At 30.7% G+C, this 12,705-nt stretch overlaps 1 protein-coding gene across 4 annotated transcripts in view; it reads left to right on the forward strand.

The window, feature by feature from the left end:
• Nucleotides 1-12,705, forward strand: part of LOC140063103 (dystrobrevin beta-like) — a 55,761-nt gene that overhangs the window by 36,618 nt on the left and 6,438 nt on the right. For all 4 annotated transcript variants that reach the window (XM_072109541.1, XM_072109538.1, XM_072109540.1 and 1 more), the window contains exons 9-12: nt 8,793-8,917; nt 10,506-10,586; nt 11,191-11,281; nt 11,965-12,252. In XM_072109541.1, coding sequence (XP_071965642.1) covers nt 8,793-8,917; nt 10,506-10,586; nt 11,191-11,281; nt 11,965-12,252 — 585 coding nt within the window. The remainder of the gene's footprint in view (nt 1-8,792; nt 8,918-10,505; nt 10,587-11,190; nt 11,282-11,964; nt 12,253-12,705) is intronic.

A 12,705-nucleotide genomic window follows, 5' to 3' on the forward strand; every position in this document is an offset into this window, starting at 1 on the left:
GATGGGCAAATCTAATGTTTCATTGTCATTTTTTTCATCTATACAGATCAGCAGTTTATCAACAATGTTACCGTTCCAATTGAGAACTGCATTTAACCCCAAAAATAGAGATGCCGCATCAACAAAAAGACCAACCAAAGAAACATCAGCCCACAGACGGTTCTCGAATATACAGTAATTTCAGCGTAAAAAAAAATTACATAACTGAAATTAAATTATTAAACAGGGTTACATCAGGTGGTTAAAATCAGCACTGAAAGTACGAACCAACTTTATATACCATTGAGTAAACATTTTAGAAGTAATGCGCGATTTACCAAATTTTTCCCTCACGTAAATTTATATAGATTATACGTTTTAATGATTGAACAAGAGTGTTAATGCGAAGTATATCCAAATGTATTCTCAATGATTTTACTGTAAATGACTATTAATAGTATATTTTAGCAGTTTGTTGTGTGCAGTAGTAATTACAGTTGTCACACTTTAAAAATAATGTAGTAGTTCTTGTTGACTTATTTAAGTGAACTATTTGGTGTCTCTGTTACACGTGAAAACTTCAATTTTTTATTGCATGAATTATATTGTTTTATTGATTAAAAGATAGTATTTGATATACTATTTTTACCAGTTTATCAATTGTATGCAGTAGTAACCACATTTGTTACACTTTAAAAATGGCTGCATATCAAAACCATTTCATAAAACATTGTGACGAGTTAAAGTGAACATTTGGTGTCTCCGTTACACGTGAAATCTTCCATTTATATTTCATGAACCATATTGTTTTATTTCCACATGGAGGTATGATCCTGATTTGACTTGTTGCTAGTAAATGTATATACTTGAGGTATATTCTGTTCATTTCTGTATTGTTTACATGTAATTTTTAAACAGCAGTGACTTTACAAATCTTTTATATAGAAATTAAGTCAACTTTAACGGCTTTGCATAATTATTTCATAAGCTATTTTTTAAATTTGAAAAGGTGTGATTTAAATAATATTTTTCTGCATTGAAGATGTTCCCAAAAGCTATTTAAAAATCCAATTTAAACAGTTTTAGGTTATTAATAATAACTTATAAGAGGGGTAGATAATGTGATTTTGGTGTCTCCGTTACACGTGAAATTTGCTATGCATGTTGATACTATATAAATGCTGTTACATAGAGACAACAGATTTAATGTGTATTTTGCTTCTTTTTTTTAGTTCAAGTACATGATATACTATTTAGAATTGATTATTAGACTTAGAATGTCACACTTTGAAATTCTGACCCTAATGTCACACCTTGGCCCCTTTATTTATGGAAACACCCATATACAATATGTACAGTATATACTGTATATCTATACACAGTGTAGCATAGGTGAAATTACGGGACACACATCATGTTCTAATTTTTTGGTATGATGGAATTATCAAAATAAACTCAAAGATGACAATTTCGAAAGATAATAAATTGAGCAAATAAATATAAGAATTGGAAGAGAATCTGGCACGTAGAAGCGCTGTGCGCGCTCTTTGAAATTTGTATAACTTTGACGAAAAAGATGAAAAAACTACTTTTTAACTTCATCTGGCCATATGTTAACGTCACAACATCTGATACGCTTGGTTTTTATATGAATTCATATCTACATTTCATCAGCTTTCATAATAAATTATAATCGTCAAGGTAACCTTCAATTCTGAAGAGCTGTAAGATATTCAAATTTACGGCGAAGGTGAAATTACACGACCTACGTTATTCAAGTTTTTACGCGTGATGACGTCATCAAAATGACAACACTGACAACTTATGAGAAAGATAAATAATTAAGCAAGCACACACTGAAATTTGTGCGAAAATCGAGGTCAAATAGCGGAGATGCGCTCTATTGAATGTGATAACCTAAACAAAACGGAAAAAAATCCTAATTGTTAAATTCAAGTGGCCATTTGATGACGTAATACCATTTTTTACGTCTAATGTGTATATACATTTATATCTACAACTCAATGGCTTCACGAATAAGTTAAAAAACTTAGGTGTCATCGTGCATTCTGAAGAGTTATTTTCATTTTAAAAAAGACATATTTTTCACCATTTTCAGAACTTTTGTGAAATAAATGTGCGCATTTTGTCATTTTTAACGTGCTCGTATAGCGTTATTTTAAGTCGGAACTGACTCAAATTTGGTGAATGTACTAAGGATGGTGAGTAGAATGCGATTTCTACAAAAAAATCGTATTTTTACGCTTTTTAAGTATCGCGCGCGCAAAAACGTGTTTTTGCGCAGTAATTTTTTGAAACACGCAAATGGCCTAATTCATGCTCTAAATTGATCAAAACTTAATTTTGAGCCTTTTAAATTTTTAACGCGCGATTTCACGCGCATGTCTATACGTGCGCGTGCGTTTTTATTTGCTAATATTTTTACCTTGACCTGAAGTTTACGTGTAGTGAATTTCTTAAATATGTGATAATGAATTATGGATATATGATTGATAATGTGATTTCACAAAATCGCGTATACGTGACGTCACGGGTCAGTGATCACGCTGAAAAGCTTATTATGGCTAAGTTAAAGTATTTGAAAGACATTGTAAAATTTTTGTGATCATTGCTATTCAACTTTTTGAGATATTTGACGAACAAAAAGTGTACAGAAAGAAGAATAATAAAGATTTTATACAATAACAATAGGTGATCATTTTATTCTAAAAATGATCACCTAATTAGACCCAGAATTATACCCATGAAATCTCCAGGACAGTTAACCTTAGACATTTGACTTTCACAAAAAAAGGAGTACTAAACACTAATTAACTAGTTGTTACCATGGTGATTGAGTTTGATACCAGTCTCAGTAATTAGTATAGGCGTGTTCTGTGATTGGCTGAACATATTAGTAGTGCTAAGATGAAAAGAAAAAGCTGATAAACTCAAAATCTACAACTAATAAATTGTATCAGTTGGTTTTGCATACTTGTCACACACTGTATATTGGCATTAGATGCAATATTATTGTGTGCTGCACCATGTCAAGGTATAGTATTACAGTATATATTTTATCTATATAGTGTTTTAAAATATTATATATCACACTTTTTTTGTCAAACTAGTTTGATAGTGTAGACAGAGCTTTAGACGGGGCTGTACATTTTGAAATTAAAATCCAGTGGTTATCATATTAATTAATCGCACTGTAGTAAGACACTCTTAGACACTTAAGTAAATTGATATTTGATATTTAAGAATTTTAAGTATAATTTTATCCCTATAGCCTACATTGTGATGACTCCTCAGCTGTCCACTTTCGGGAACTGTGTACACAGGTACAGTACAGTACCAGTTTTTCCTTGATAGTGCTAATTATTTAATCAGGTTGAAGTTCATTTCAATTTTCCTGCCTTCACTATTCATTTTTGGTAATTATATACAGAATGTGAAAGTGAACTTTGAACTTTTACAATTATAATATTGTAAAATGAATTACATAATGACATCAATATTGCTCGCTTCACTGATTAGATCTGCTTATTAACAATTTACTCATCAGTACTGTCAAAATTCATTTGACATAGATAATGTTGATAATCCATTGACATAGACGATGTCAGTGTCAACTGTAGTGGAACTGTAGCTTGGTGGTTAATGCTTGCCTTCCAATCTCAAGGTCCCGGGTTCAATCCTGACTTATGTGTCTATAAATTATAAATTATCAAATAGTTTATCCATCCTGTAATTGCTCGCTGTTGAAAAAAATTATCCATGTAGAAGACCAACTGTATTGCAAGAATAATTATACAAAATATAACATTAGTTGTAAAAAGACTGTGTACTGACATAGATATGAAGGAATGTATAGTTAATCTCAAATTGCATGTTATGAAAATTGATCGTAGTTACAATTATTGATGAGTACAGTAAATACATTGGAGCAAAATTTAAAATATATCTATGTCTATATTGTACTGCATATTGTTCTCTATTTTTAAGAATACATTGTACAATTCGTTTCTGTACCATCAAATCAGATAATTGCCTATAAGTCCTATAAGAAATTAATAAACACAATTAGTAGAGGGGAGGGTGTTGCAAATATTAGTTTTTTTTCTTTTCCAGCTCTGTATAGGTAAATCATATATTAATAATTAGAATAATTGTAAAGTGCTTAAACCTTTTCAACATAATTATTTACAGTAATTTCGGATATTTTTATGTACTTGTGCTGCAACTATATAATGAATATAATTATTTTATTAGCTGGTTGGCCATGGCAGTGCTTCATCAAAATAGTGTTTTTACTAAGTAGTGTACAAGTCTTTACATAACTCATTTACATATTAAATAAATCAAATTTTAATACAGTTTAGAATATTAGAATAATTCCTTCTAAAATATATTCATATTTTAAGTTTGAAGTCAACATGTCAATATTGTTGTTTTCTTGTCAATATCACATCCAAGCCAGTGACACAATACAACAGAGCACTTAGCGTCACCTGAGTATTAACTTGATATAGAGTAAGTTTAATTGAAGATAATTGCTTTAAGTGAAGCTATCATAATTTCAACGTGTCCATAGCTCGCCGTATCTTTACGTTGCATGTTTCTTGCTGTACATACCAGTTTTGATATTTCTCAGAAGCAGGACTTTTAGTCATTTGATCTAAGTCATTATTGGGAAATTTGCTTTTAAATTATATGGATCTTATAAGAGAGACAGGATTCAATGGTAATTATAAAGATTTAAATCAGGTTTTTTTTTCGTTTTCATATTTCTTAGCAGCTAGAGTGGAATCTAAACATTCCAAAATGCTATTTTATAATTTTGTAGATTTCATCATCATCATCATCGTCATTTTCATATTATCATAAATTTGACTTCTCGTCATCAATAATACAATCATCAAAAATCCTTTCAATTTATTCCTTTGAATTATATATTTGTATTTTATTTAAAGTCGTCTGCAGTAATAAAGTTTGCCGTTGAAATTCTTGGCATTTTATTTACTTTTATAGTTTTGTATTTTTTTCTGAAATATTATATATTGTAATGTTACGAAATTGAATTACAGATCTATTTCAGAATACAGTAGTACCCCTTCTTTGTCGTGAAAGGATGTAATACCACTACAGCTAACCCTATACAGGAAGACACTTTTTTTTTTAGTCCTTGAGGTGTCTCCTTAATAGGAATGGTACTATTGCTACTACAGTATATGCTTTACAGCAAATGTGTTTACTGTTTGTATAGAATTAAATAGCTTTGTTTCCCATTGTTTTTGCACAGAAGTAGGGCCAATACAAACTAAAGAATGAAATAATTTATCCTGTACTATACACATTAGTATTTATTAGGTGTTTTTATTTTTATTTATTACTGTTTCCTGATAGGTTTATTGTGTAATTAATCAATGATAATCAGTAAAGCTATTAGTTATTCAAATAAGGAGAAGTGAATAAAGAGATAAATTGTGCACTAGGATTAATTTTAATGCATTGTGACAGATACTGAAATATTTATATATTTGTTTTCTTTTAATTTGATTCAGTTTCATAAGCCTACATTGAATTCACTTATTTTCTTTTTCTATTAAAGTCCCACTCCTTATGTTTTTAGATCTAATTTAATTTAATTTAAGGTCACAAACTACATATAATGTAAAAATAAATACTATGGTTCTATAGAGATAACTTTTTTCGTCTTTAAACGGTTAAAAAAGTGACAAATAAATCCCGCTATAAATCCCAACGTGCATTTTTGTTTTACTTCAGGCCAAAACAAATGGAAGACTCCAACATTTCAGCGAAAATACCTGGTTTCCCCCAATTTGTATCAACAGAGTCGGGCAAAAACAGAAAGACAATTAATGAATGTACATTTAAGACAAGGAATTACCTGGTTTAATGTTTTTAAAGTAATAATGCATTATTTTGACAAAACGTCACAAATTGTAGAAAAATAAGAAAGATATGAAATCTGTGTGAAGTTATTGAATAATGTAACTGCACCTACAGTATCTACAGTATGAGATGATGATATGCCTATTATTTCTATATAATGATATCATTTACATAATTAACCTTAACGTGTCATATCATCAACTATTATCTTTGTATCTCTATCTATATCTGTATTGTTTTTCTTCACCTCACTTGCAATTAATAAAATATACAATATCTTGAAATTGGCACCTTTACAGTAATTAGGGTGAGAAAGTGTTTGGTTTCACAACTGTTATTAGAATAGTGGCAAGGACCATGCCATTGACAGTGTCAATGTTAATAAGAACCATACCGTTGATAGTATTGAAAGATGTACTGTGTAAATAGTAATTATCGTTGGCTATTCTAGACTATTGTAGCTGGAGGATTTAGGCCACAAGAAAATCATTAAAAAGCTTTTAATTTAATAAGTAGTAAAGACAGTAAAAGGAATTAAATTGCAATACATTGACACTTTAAGTATCCTCTCGTGTAGTAGAGCAATACATATATTTATAAGGATTGCCTTCATTGGAAAGTTATAAGGTATGATTAGAGTGTGGTGGAATTTATTTGTTATTCTCTATTTAATTGCATTTCATAAATGTTTAAATTATTCTTTTTTAATTAACTTTTATTGGGATTGTATTGCTGAGAGCTAAAAAAAGGCTGTGATTGTAGTAGGATTGTGACTTATTTCCAATGAGGTCCAAATATTTCTTATGGAGTCAGAATTTAGCCTAATTCAGGGTGTGAGGTTATATCAAAGAATAGAACTATATACAGTACACAGTTTTAAATTAATTTAGACACATTGAACCCCTCACTCTAAATAGGAAATTTATTAAATGGATAATAAACATTATTAAAGATTGTCTGAATATTCCCAACATTTTTGTTGTTGAATATGCCATTTTAATGTCACATAATACTGTATCTACTTTGACCAAAAATTGGATTAAAAAAAATTAATTTACCTAAAAAAACTGTAATTTAAAGCAAAACGACTGCCAATGGATTGTTGGTTGAATTTAACCCTTTTAACCATTTTATAAGTTAAACATAATTTTTTTTTTTTTTGACAGAAGTGATTAACTTATTAAAACTACAAAATAACCTATTATAAGTCTGATTTAGTTAATCTTTTAAAGATTAACTAAATCAGACTTATAATAAACATTTTTCATGTTTTGGGGGATAAAACATCTTTAAAGATTAATGTCTGTTTTCCTTTAGTAGTCTTAATGAAAGAATTATTGACTCGCTTGATCAGTAAATGCAATAACACCTCAGAAACACATTTGATAATGATATCAACATGTATAGACTGTTGTCTATGAAATTCAGTAATTTTTAACGGACCAAATTAGTATGTGTTGCCAAGTTTTTATAAAAACAGGCAAGGCAATTGCAAAAAAAAAAAACTTTAATTGAATTCTCTATCATGGGATTTTTATTTTACATGATTTTCTGTAATGTACAGTATAGTTCCCACTAGCAATGCAACGTAAGAAATTGCCCTTCCCGTAATTGTGTTTGCCCCCGCCTGCGTGAAATCAAATCTGATTAGTTGCGCGTCAAGTTGCCGTAGACTTTGTCCGAGTTTACCCCATGTATTTGGCTATATGCTGTTCTATGTTTTCCAGTGTACTCCATGGTTGCGTGAAATCAGTCTGATTTGATTTCCCGTAGCAATGTTTGTTGTCGTCGGTTCCCACTTGTAATTATGCAATACAGCACTTTGCGTCGCTGCGTTGCGTTGAATCACGCTAAGATACCAAGTATTACGTGAGAGGAATATAGCATAATAGTAAGGGACGCATTTGTTTGTGTCTTTTATAAACATATTTCTTTAGATATACAAATTGAATAGTCTGATGAGAATTTTGTTATGGTTTTTTTTTTTGTATGGATTTTAGCATTGTTTGTGTAATTAGAAAACAAGATAGAAAATGAGATTTCATTTATTATAATTACATTTAAGACATTCCTGTACATGCAAACATTTCAGTGATAGCACAATACTCTACTGCAATTCAAAATTCTAGTGTATTCAAAGTTTGTCACACTCAGTATCATACACTGAACTGTAATCCAGAATATATAAGGCTGACTAAGTATAACTGCATGGTTCTGTTCGCAGTCTGCAAGGACTATAAACTGTTCCTATAAGTCCATTCTATACAAAATTCCTGTGTTAAAGAATCTAGTAATTTGTTTAAATAAGTAGGGGATTTAATACCCAATTGTACTAGTTCATCCACTGTTGTGGACAGAGCATCTGAATTGGCTCTTTTAGTGGCATGTAGTTGAAATGTTTAAAATCAGCACTATCAGCAATGATTGATTGAATGTGCTACAGTCTGCTATATAATGCACATTCATTTGGTGGAGTTTTCCCTTTGAATCTGTCTCAATACCAGCATTTTTTCATCGCCAAAAAATCTCCTCATACTCAATACTTGAAAGAAATGAATGGTAATTGTTATGTTGGTTATGGCAAGGCAATCTAACAACAGGACACTGAGCTCGCCTTACCAAGATAGGAATTCTTTTAATCCTATGCGACACATACCAATTACTGAACAGCACTGTACTATGTACATATTCTCTGCGGCGAGGTGTCTGTAGGGGGGCGGGGACCTGATTGTGTCGCAGCCACAGGTAAACCCTTTGTTGTCCGATACTACATCCTGTTAGATTGCCTTGGTTAAAGTTTGTTTATTTACTTTTATTTTGGCATATTCGTGATGAAGTTATAACACTGAATAAAGTCTACTAAATTCATTATTTATTTCAAATTCTCTTTTCAGAAATCTCCAGCAAAGAAAGTAGGCAAAGCATTGAAGAAGCCGTTTAAATCTTCCCCGAGTCGGTCTCCAAATTTGCCTCGTTATCCAGACGAACCTGAGCATCCGCTGGATTTATCACACATTGTGTAATTGCTTTTTTACGATTTTTTAAAAGACATTGTATAAAGCTGTGTCTACACTATCAAACTTTATGTGACAAAAATGTGATGTGCCCATATGGACATGATTTATATGGTCATGTCACTACTATGGGCATATCACTACCATATTTGGGCACATCACACTTTTTTATCACATAAACTAGTTTGATAGAGTAGACAGAGCTTTAGAAAATTTAAAAAAATTTCATTTACCATTTTTGCTTGTTTTAGCTAATAAATCTTCTTTAATGAAACTGCCTATTTGATGACATGTAATTGATCAAGAAGAATATAAATATAATTCTGAACCATTTTTTAATTAGGAGAGTGTGAAACTATTTGCCACCCCTCTATCTAAGCTAGCTGTCTGCACTACCAAACTAGTTTAACAAAAACAAAGTATAATGTGCCAAAATATGGTAGTGATATGCCCATATATGGTAGCGATGCCCATATTAGGGTAGTGATATGCCCATATATGGTAGTGATGCCCATATTATGGTAGTGATATGACATCATTGATAGGAACATGACATTTTTTTGTAGTCACAAAAGTTTGAAAGTGTAGACAGAGCTTAAGTTGGTACCTTGTTTCCCATTTGAATTATTTCATTTCATTCATTTTATTTTATGTATTTCTATATAGTAAGTCTGCACAATGGATAAGAAACAAAACATGTCCCTGTGCTATTTAATTTGAATTACTTACTAAACTGGTTAGTTATCCAATAACATAAGAACTATTGGGCGTGGTAATTGTTTCCATATCTTTTTTAAAATCATAAATTATAGTTGTTTTAATTTCCACATAGAATCAAAATCAATAAATTAAAAACTTTGAAATGTCATAGTTCTTAAACGAGTACAATTTAGATTCCCTCTAATATAATTTACTTTTCCGTACAATGCATTCGTTTCTACTCAAGTGAAAGGGGTTTGCATATTTGCAAATGTCAGATTCTAATAATTCATTAAAGTCATTCCCATGTGTGGAGTCTTGTGCCAAATGTACTTGATGAAAGTAAAAAGAAGTTCCTGGGTCAATACGGTTATTATTTATTTATTCAGTAAAAGTCAGAAAGGTTGTTTTCACCAACAATGCGAATGAACCTTTAAAAAATTGTTTTTCTACAGTAATATTTAAGTGAAAAATGAGAAAATTGTGATGAATCTGCTATGAACAACCATATTATTTAAGGATATTTTCCCCTACAAATCTTTTTTTCTTCAATTTTTTATTTGAATATGCCATTTTAATGTCACACAATAGTTATTCACTTTGACCAAAAGCTGGTCTTTTGGGTAAAATTAAACATAAGTTAATAAGTTAAATATTTATTTTTATTAGTTTTTTTTAACAGAAGTGAATAACTTTTATTAAAACTGCAAAATGGCATATTTAAAGTCTGATTTTATTAATCTTCATTTTTCATGTTTTTGGAGACATACATCTTTAAAGGTTTCATTTCGAATAAACATTAGTAAAATTAGCTTTTGCGGTACACCAATTTCAAGCAATTTTTTTTTATGTAATAAATGATATTAATTTAATGATTGTTTATTTATAACACAGACCAGCTCCACCAGCTACAGTGTTACCATATGAAAATGCTGATCAAAATAGGTTATCAACCAATGAAGAAGAATTAAAAAGGTTAGTCAGTTATTTTCCTTTTTTATTCCATACATATATTTTTTTGAATGTGTAAAAGAAAAGGGGTATAAATTTATTAAAATAAAATCATAATTTTTATGTTTTTGTTGCATTCTATCTACACTATCAAACTAGTTCGACAAAAGAGTGTGAGGTGCCCAAATATGGCAGTAATATGGCGTCATCGTGTCCATATATGGGCACATCACATTTAATTTCACAAGTTTGATAGTGTAGACAGAGCTTTAGGTTATTGTTACACAATAAATAAATATGTGTAAAATTGTAAATCTTTTCAACACAAAACAACAATATTTAAATCATTAGTACAGTTATTTCAAAAGTGTTTCGTAGATTGTTAAAAATAAAAGCAATCAGTAATTCACTTGTATCCCAACTAAAATTCAATATGATTGTTTTAATATTTTTCTGATGACATTTACAACAGTTTAAATATCAAACAAAAGGCTAGAATTGACCTTTGAACCTTGCAAAACCTCTTTAAATTGCCTTAGTGATAAAATCTTAAATAATGAATGATTATTGTCCAAGTGTGCTTGATATCATCATGAATAAAAAATAATTCATATTTCTTGCCTGGCAGATTGAACAACACAAGTGATCCAACACGATTGGATGATGAGCATCGCTTAATAGCTCGCTACACTGCATGTCTGGCTTCTGCTAAAAACACTGTAAGTTGCCTAATTGTCTGTTTGTTTGATATTTCTAAATGTTTAGTTGTAGTAACATTTATTTTTACATGTTTATTAATATGATTGAATTGTTTTTTAATATTTTAGTTGATGTTTTTTTGGTCTTTCTTGTTTCAATTTAATAGTTCAATGGTTTTTTTTTTATTTAATGTGATTTTTTTTTTTTTAATGGGTAACCTCGTCAGTACTACTGTTCACCCAATGGGCCAAAATGATCCAGCACCTTGATCAGTGGGACACTCGACGACTATACCTTACTTTTTTTTAATAGTATTTTACACATAATGTAATGTGTAAGTACCCAGAACCAACAGCTTTACATCCTATCCAATGGACGAAGCAAAGAGAGTAAACTATTTTGCCAATACAACATTATAGCATAGCAGGGTCTCGAACCAATGCCTCTCATATGCTATAGTCCTTTATCCATTACCATTACACCATACCGCTTTCTCAATACTCAGCAATCCTTCTTTCCTGGAAATGAGACATTTTAGTATCTTGTATCTGGGTTTTTGGAAAATTGTTTTACTCAAATTTATCCAATCTTTTTTAAAGAATTATGCATAACAAGTGAATTATCTGAAATCTAATATTGGACGTTCTTATTGTATGGATCTTCTTATAGTATGATGTATTAAAGATATTTTTTTATGAAATAGGTTTCTGCATCTGAAATTCCGTCAGAATTAGATACTAATCGCAGCCAACGCCAGTTGCTTGCTCAACTGGAAGCTAAGAATCGCGAGATCATGAAGGAGATACAGAGACTAAAGCAAGAACATGAAGAGGCAGTCAAATCAACAAGTCTTCATCGCAACCCCACGTTGCTAGCGGAGTTACGGTTATTGCGTCAGAGGAAGGATGAACTGGAGTTGCGAATGGCAGCTCTGCAGGACAGCAGACGAGAGTTGATGGTACAACTGGAAGGACTCATGAAACTTCTTAAGGTATAGAAGTACAATTAAGTAGTCAATAATTATGTTTAGGTCAAACGTTAAATTACATTTTTCGCATGTTACTTCCAATGATCATCCACACGATACTTTAATTCAAGGTGCGTCACACCATCTGCAAGAAGTGACAACTACCGATTATGTTTACCATATATATATATATTATATTGCAGTCTTTAAATTACAGTAATTGTCAGTTAAAATATGTTGTAATATTTTGTATTACAATTATAGTTGCCCATACATTATTGGTTATAAGTTGATTGACATAGTCTAATACACAAACGAATTAAACCTTGATACGATAAATAATTCTTTAAAATTGAACACAGTTTTGTCAATATCCTCAATGTGTATGTGTAAGCTCTGTCTATACGATCAAACTAGTTTGACAATAAAGGTGTGATGTGCCCAAATATGGAGGTGATATCATCATGTCCATATATG

This window comes from Antedon mediterranea, chromosome 11 (genome assembly GCF_964355755.1).
Source record: "Antedon mediterranea chromosome 11, ecAntMedi1.1, whole genome shotgun sequence".
In the NCBI taxonomy this organism is placed as follows: Eukaryota; Metazoa; Echinodermata; class Crinoidea; order Comatulida; family Antedonidae; genus Antedon; species Antedon mediterranea.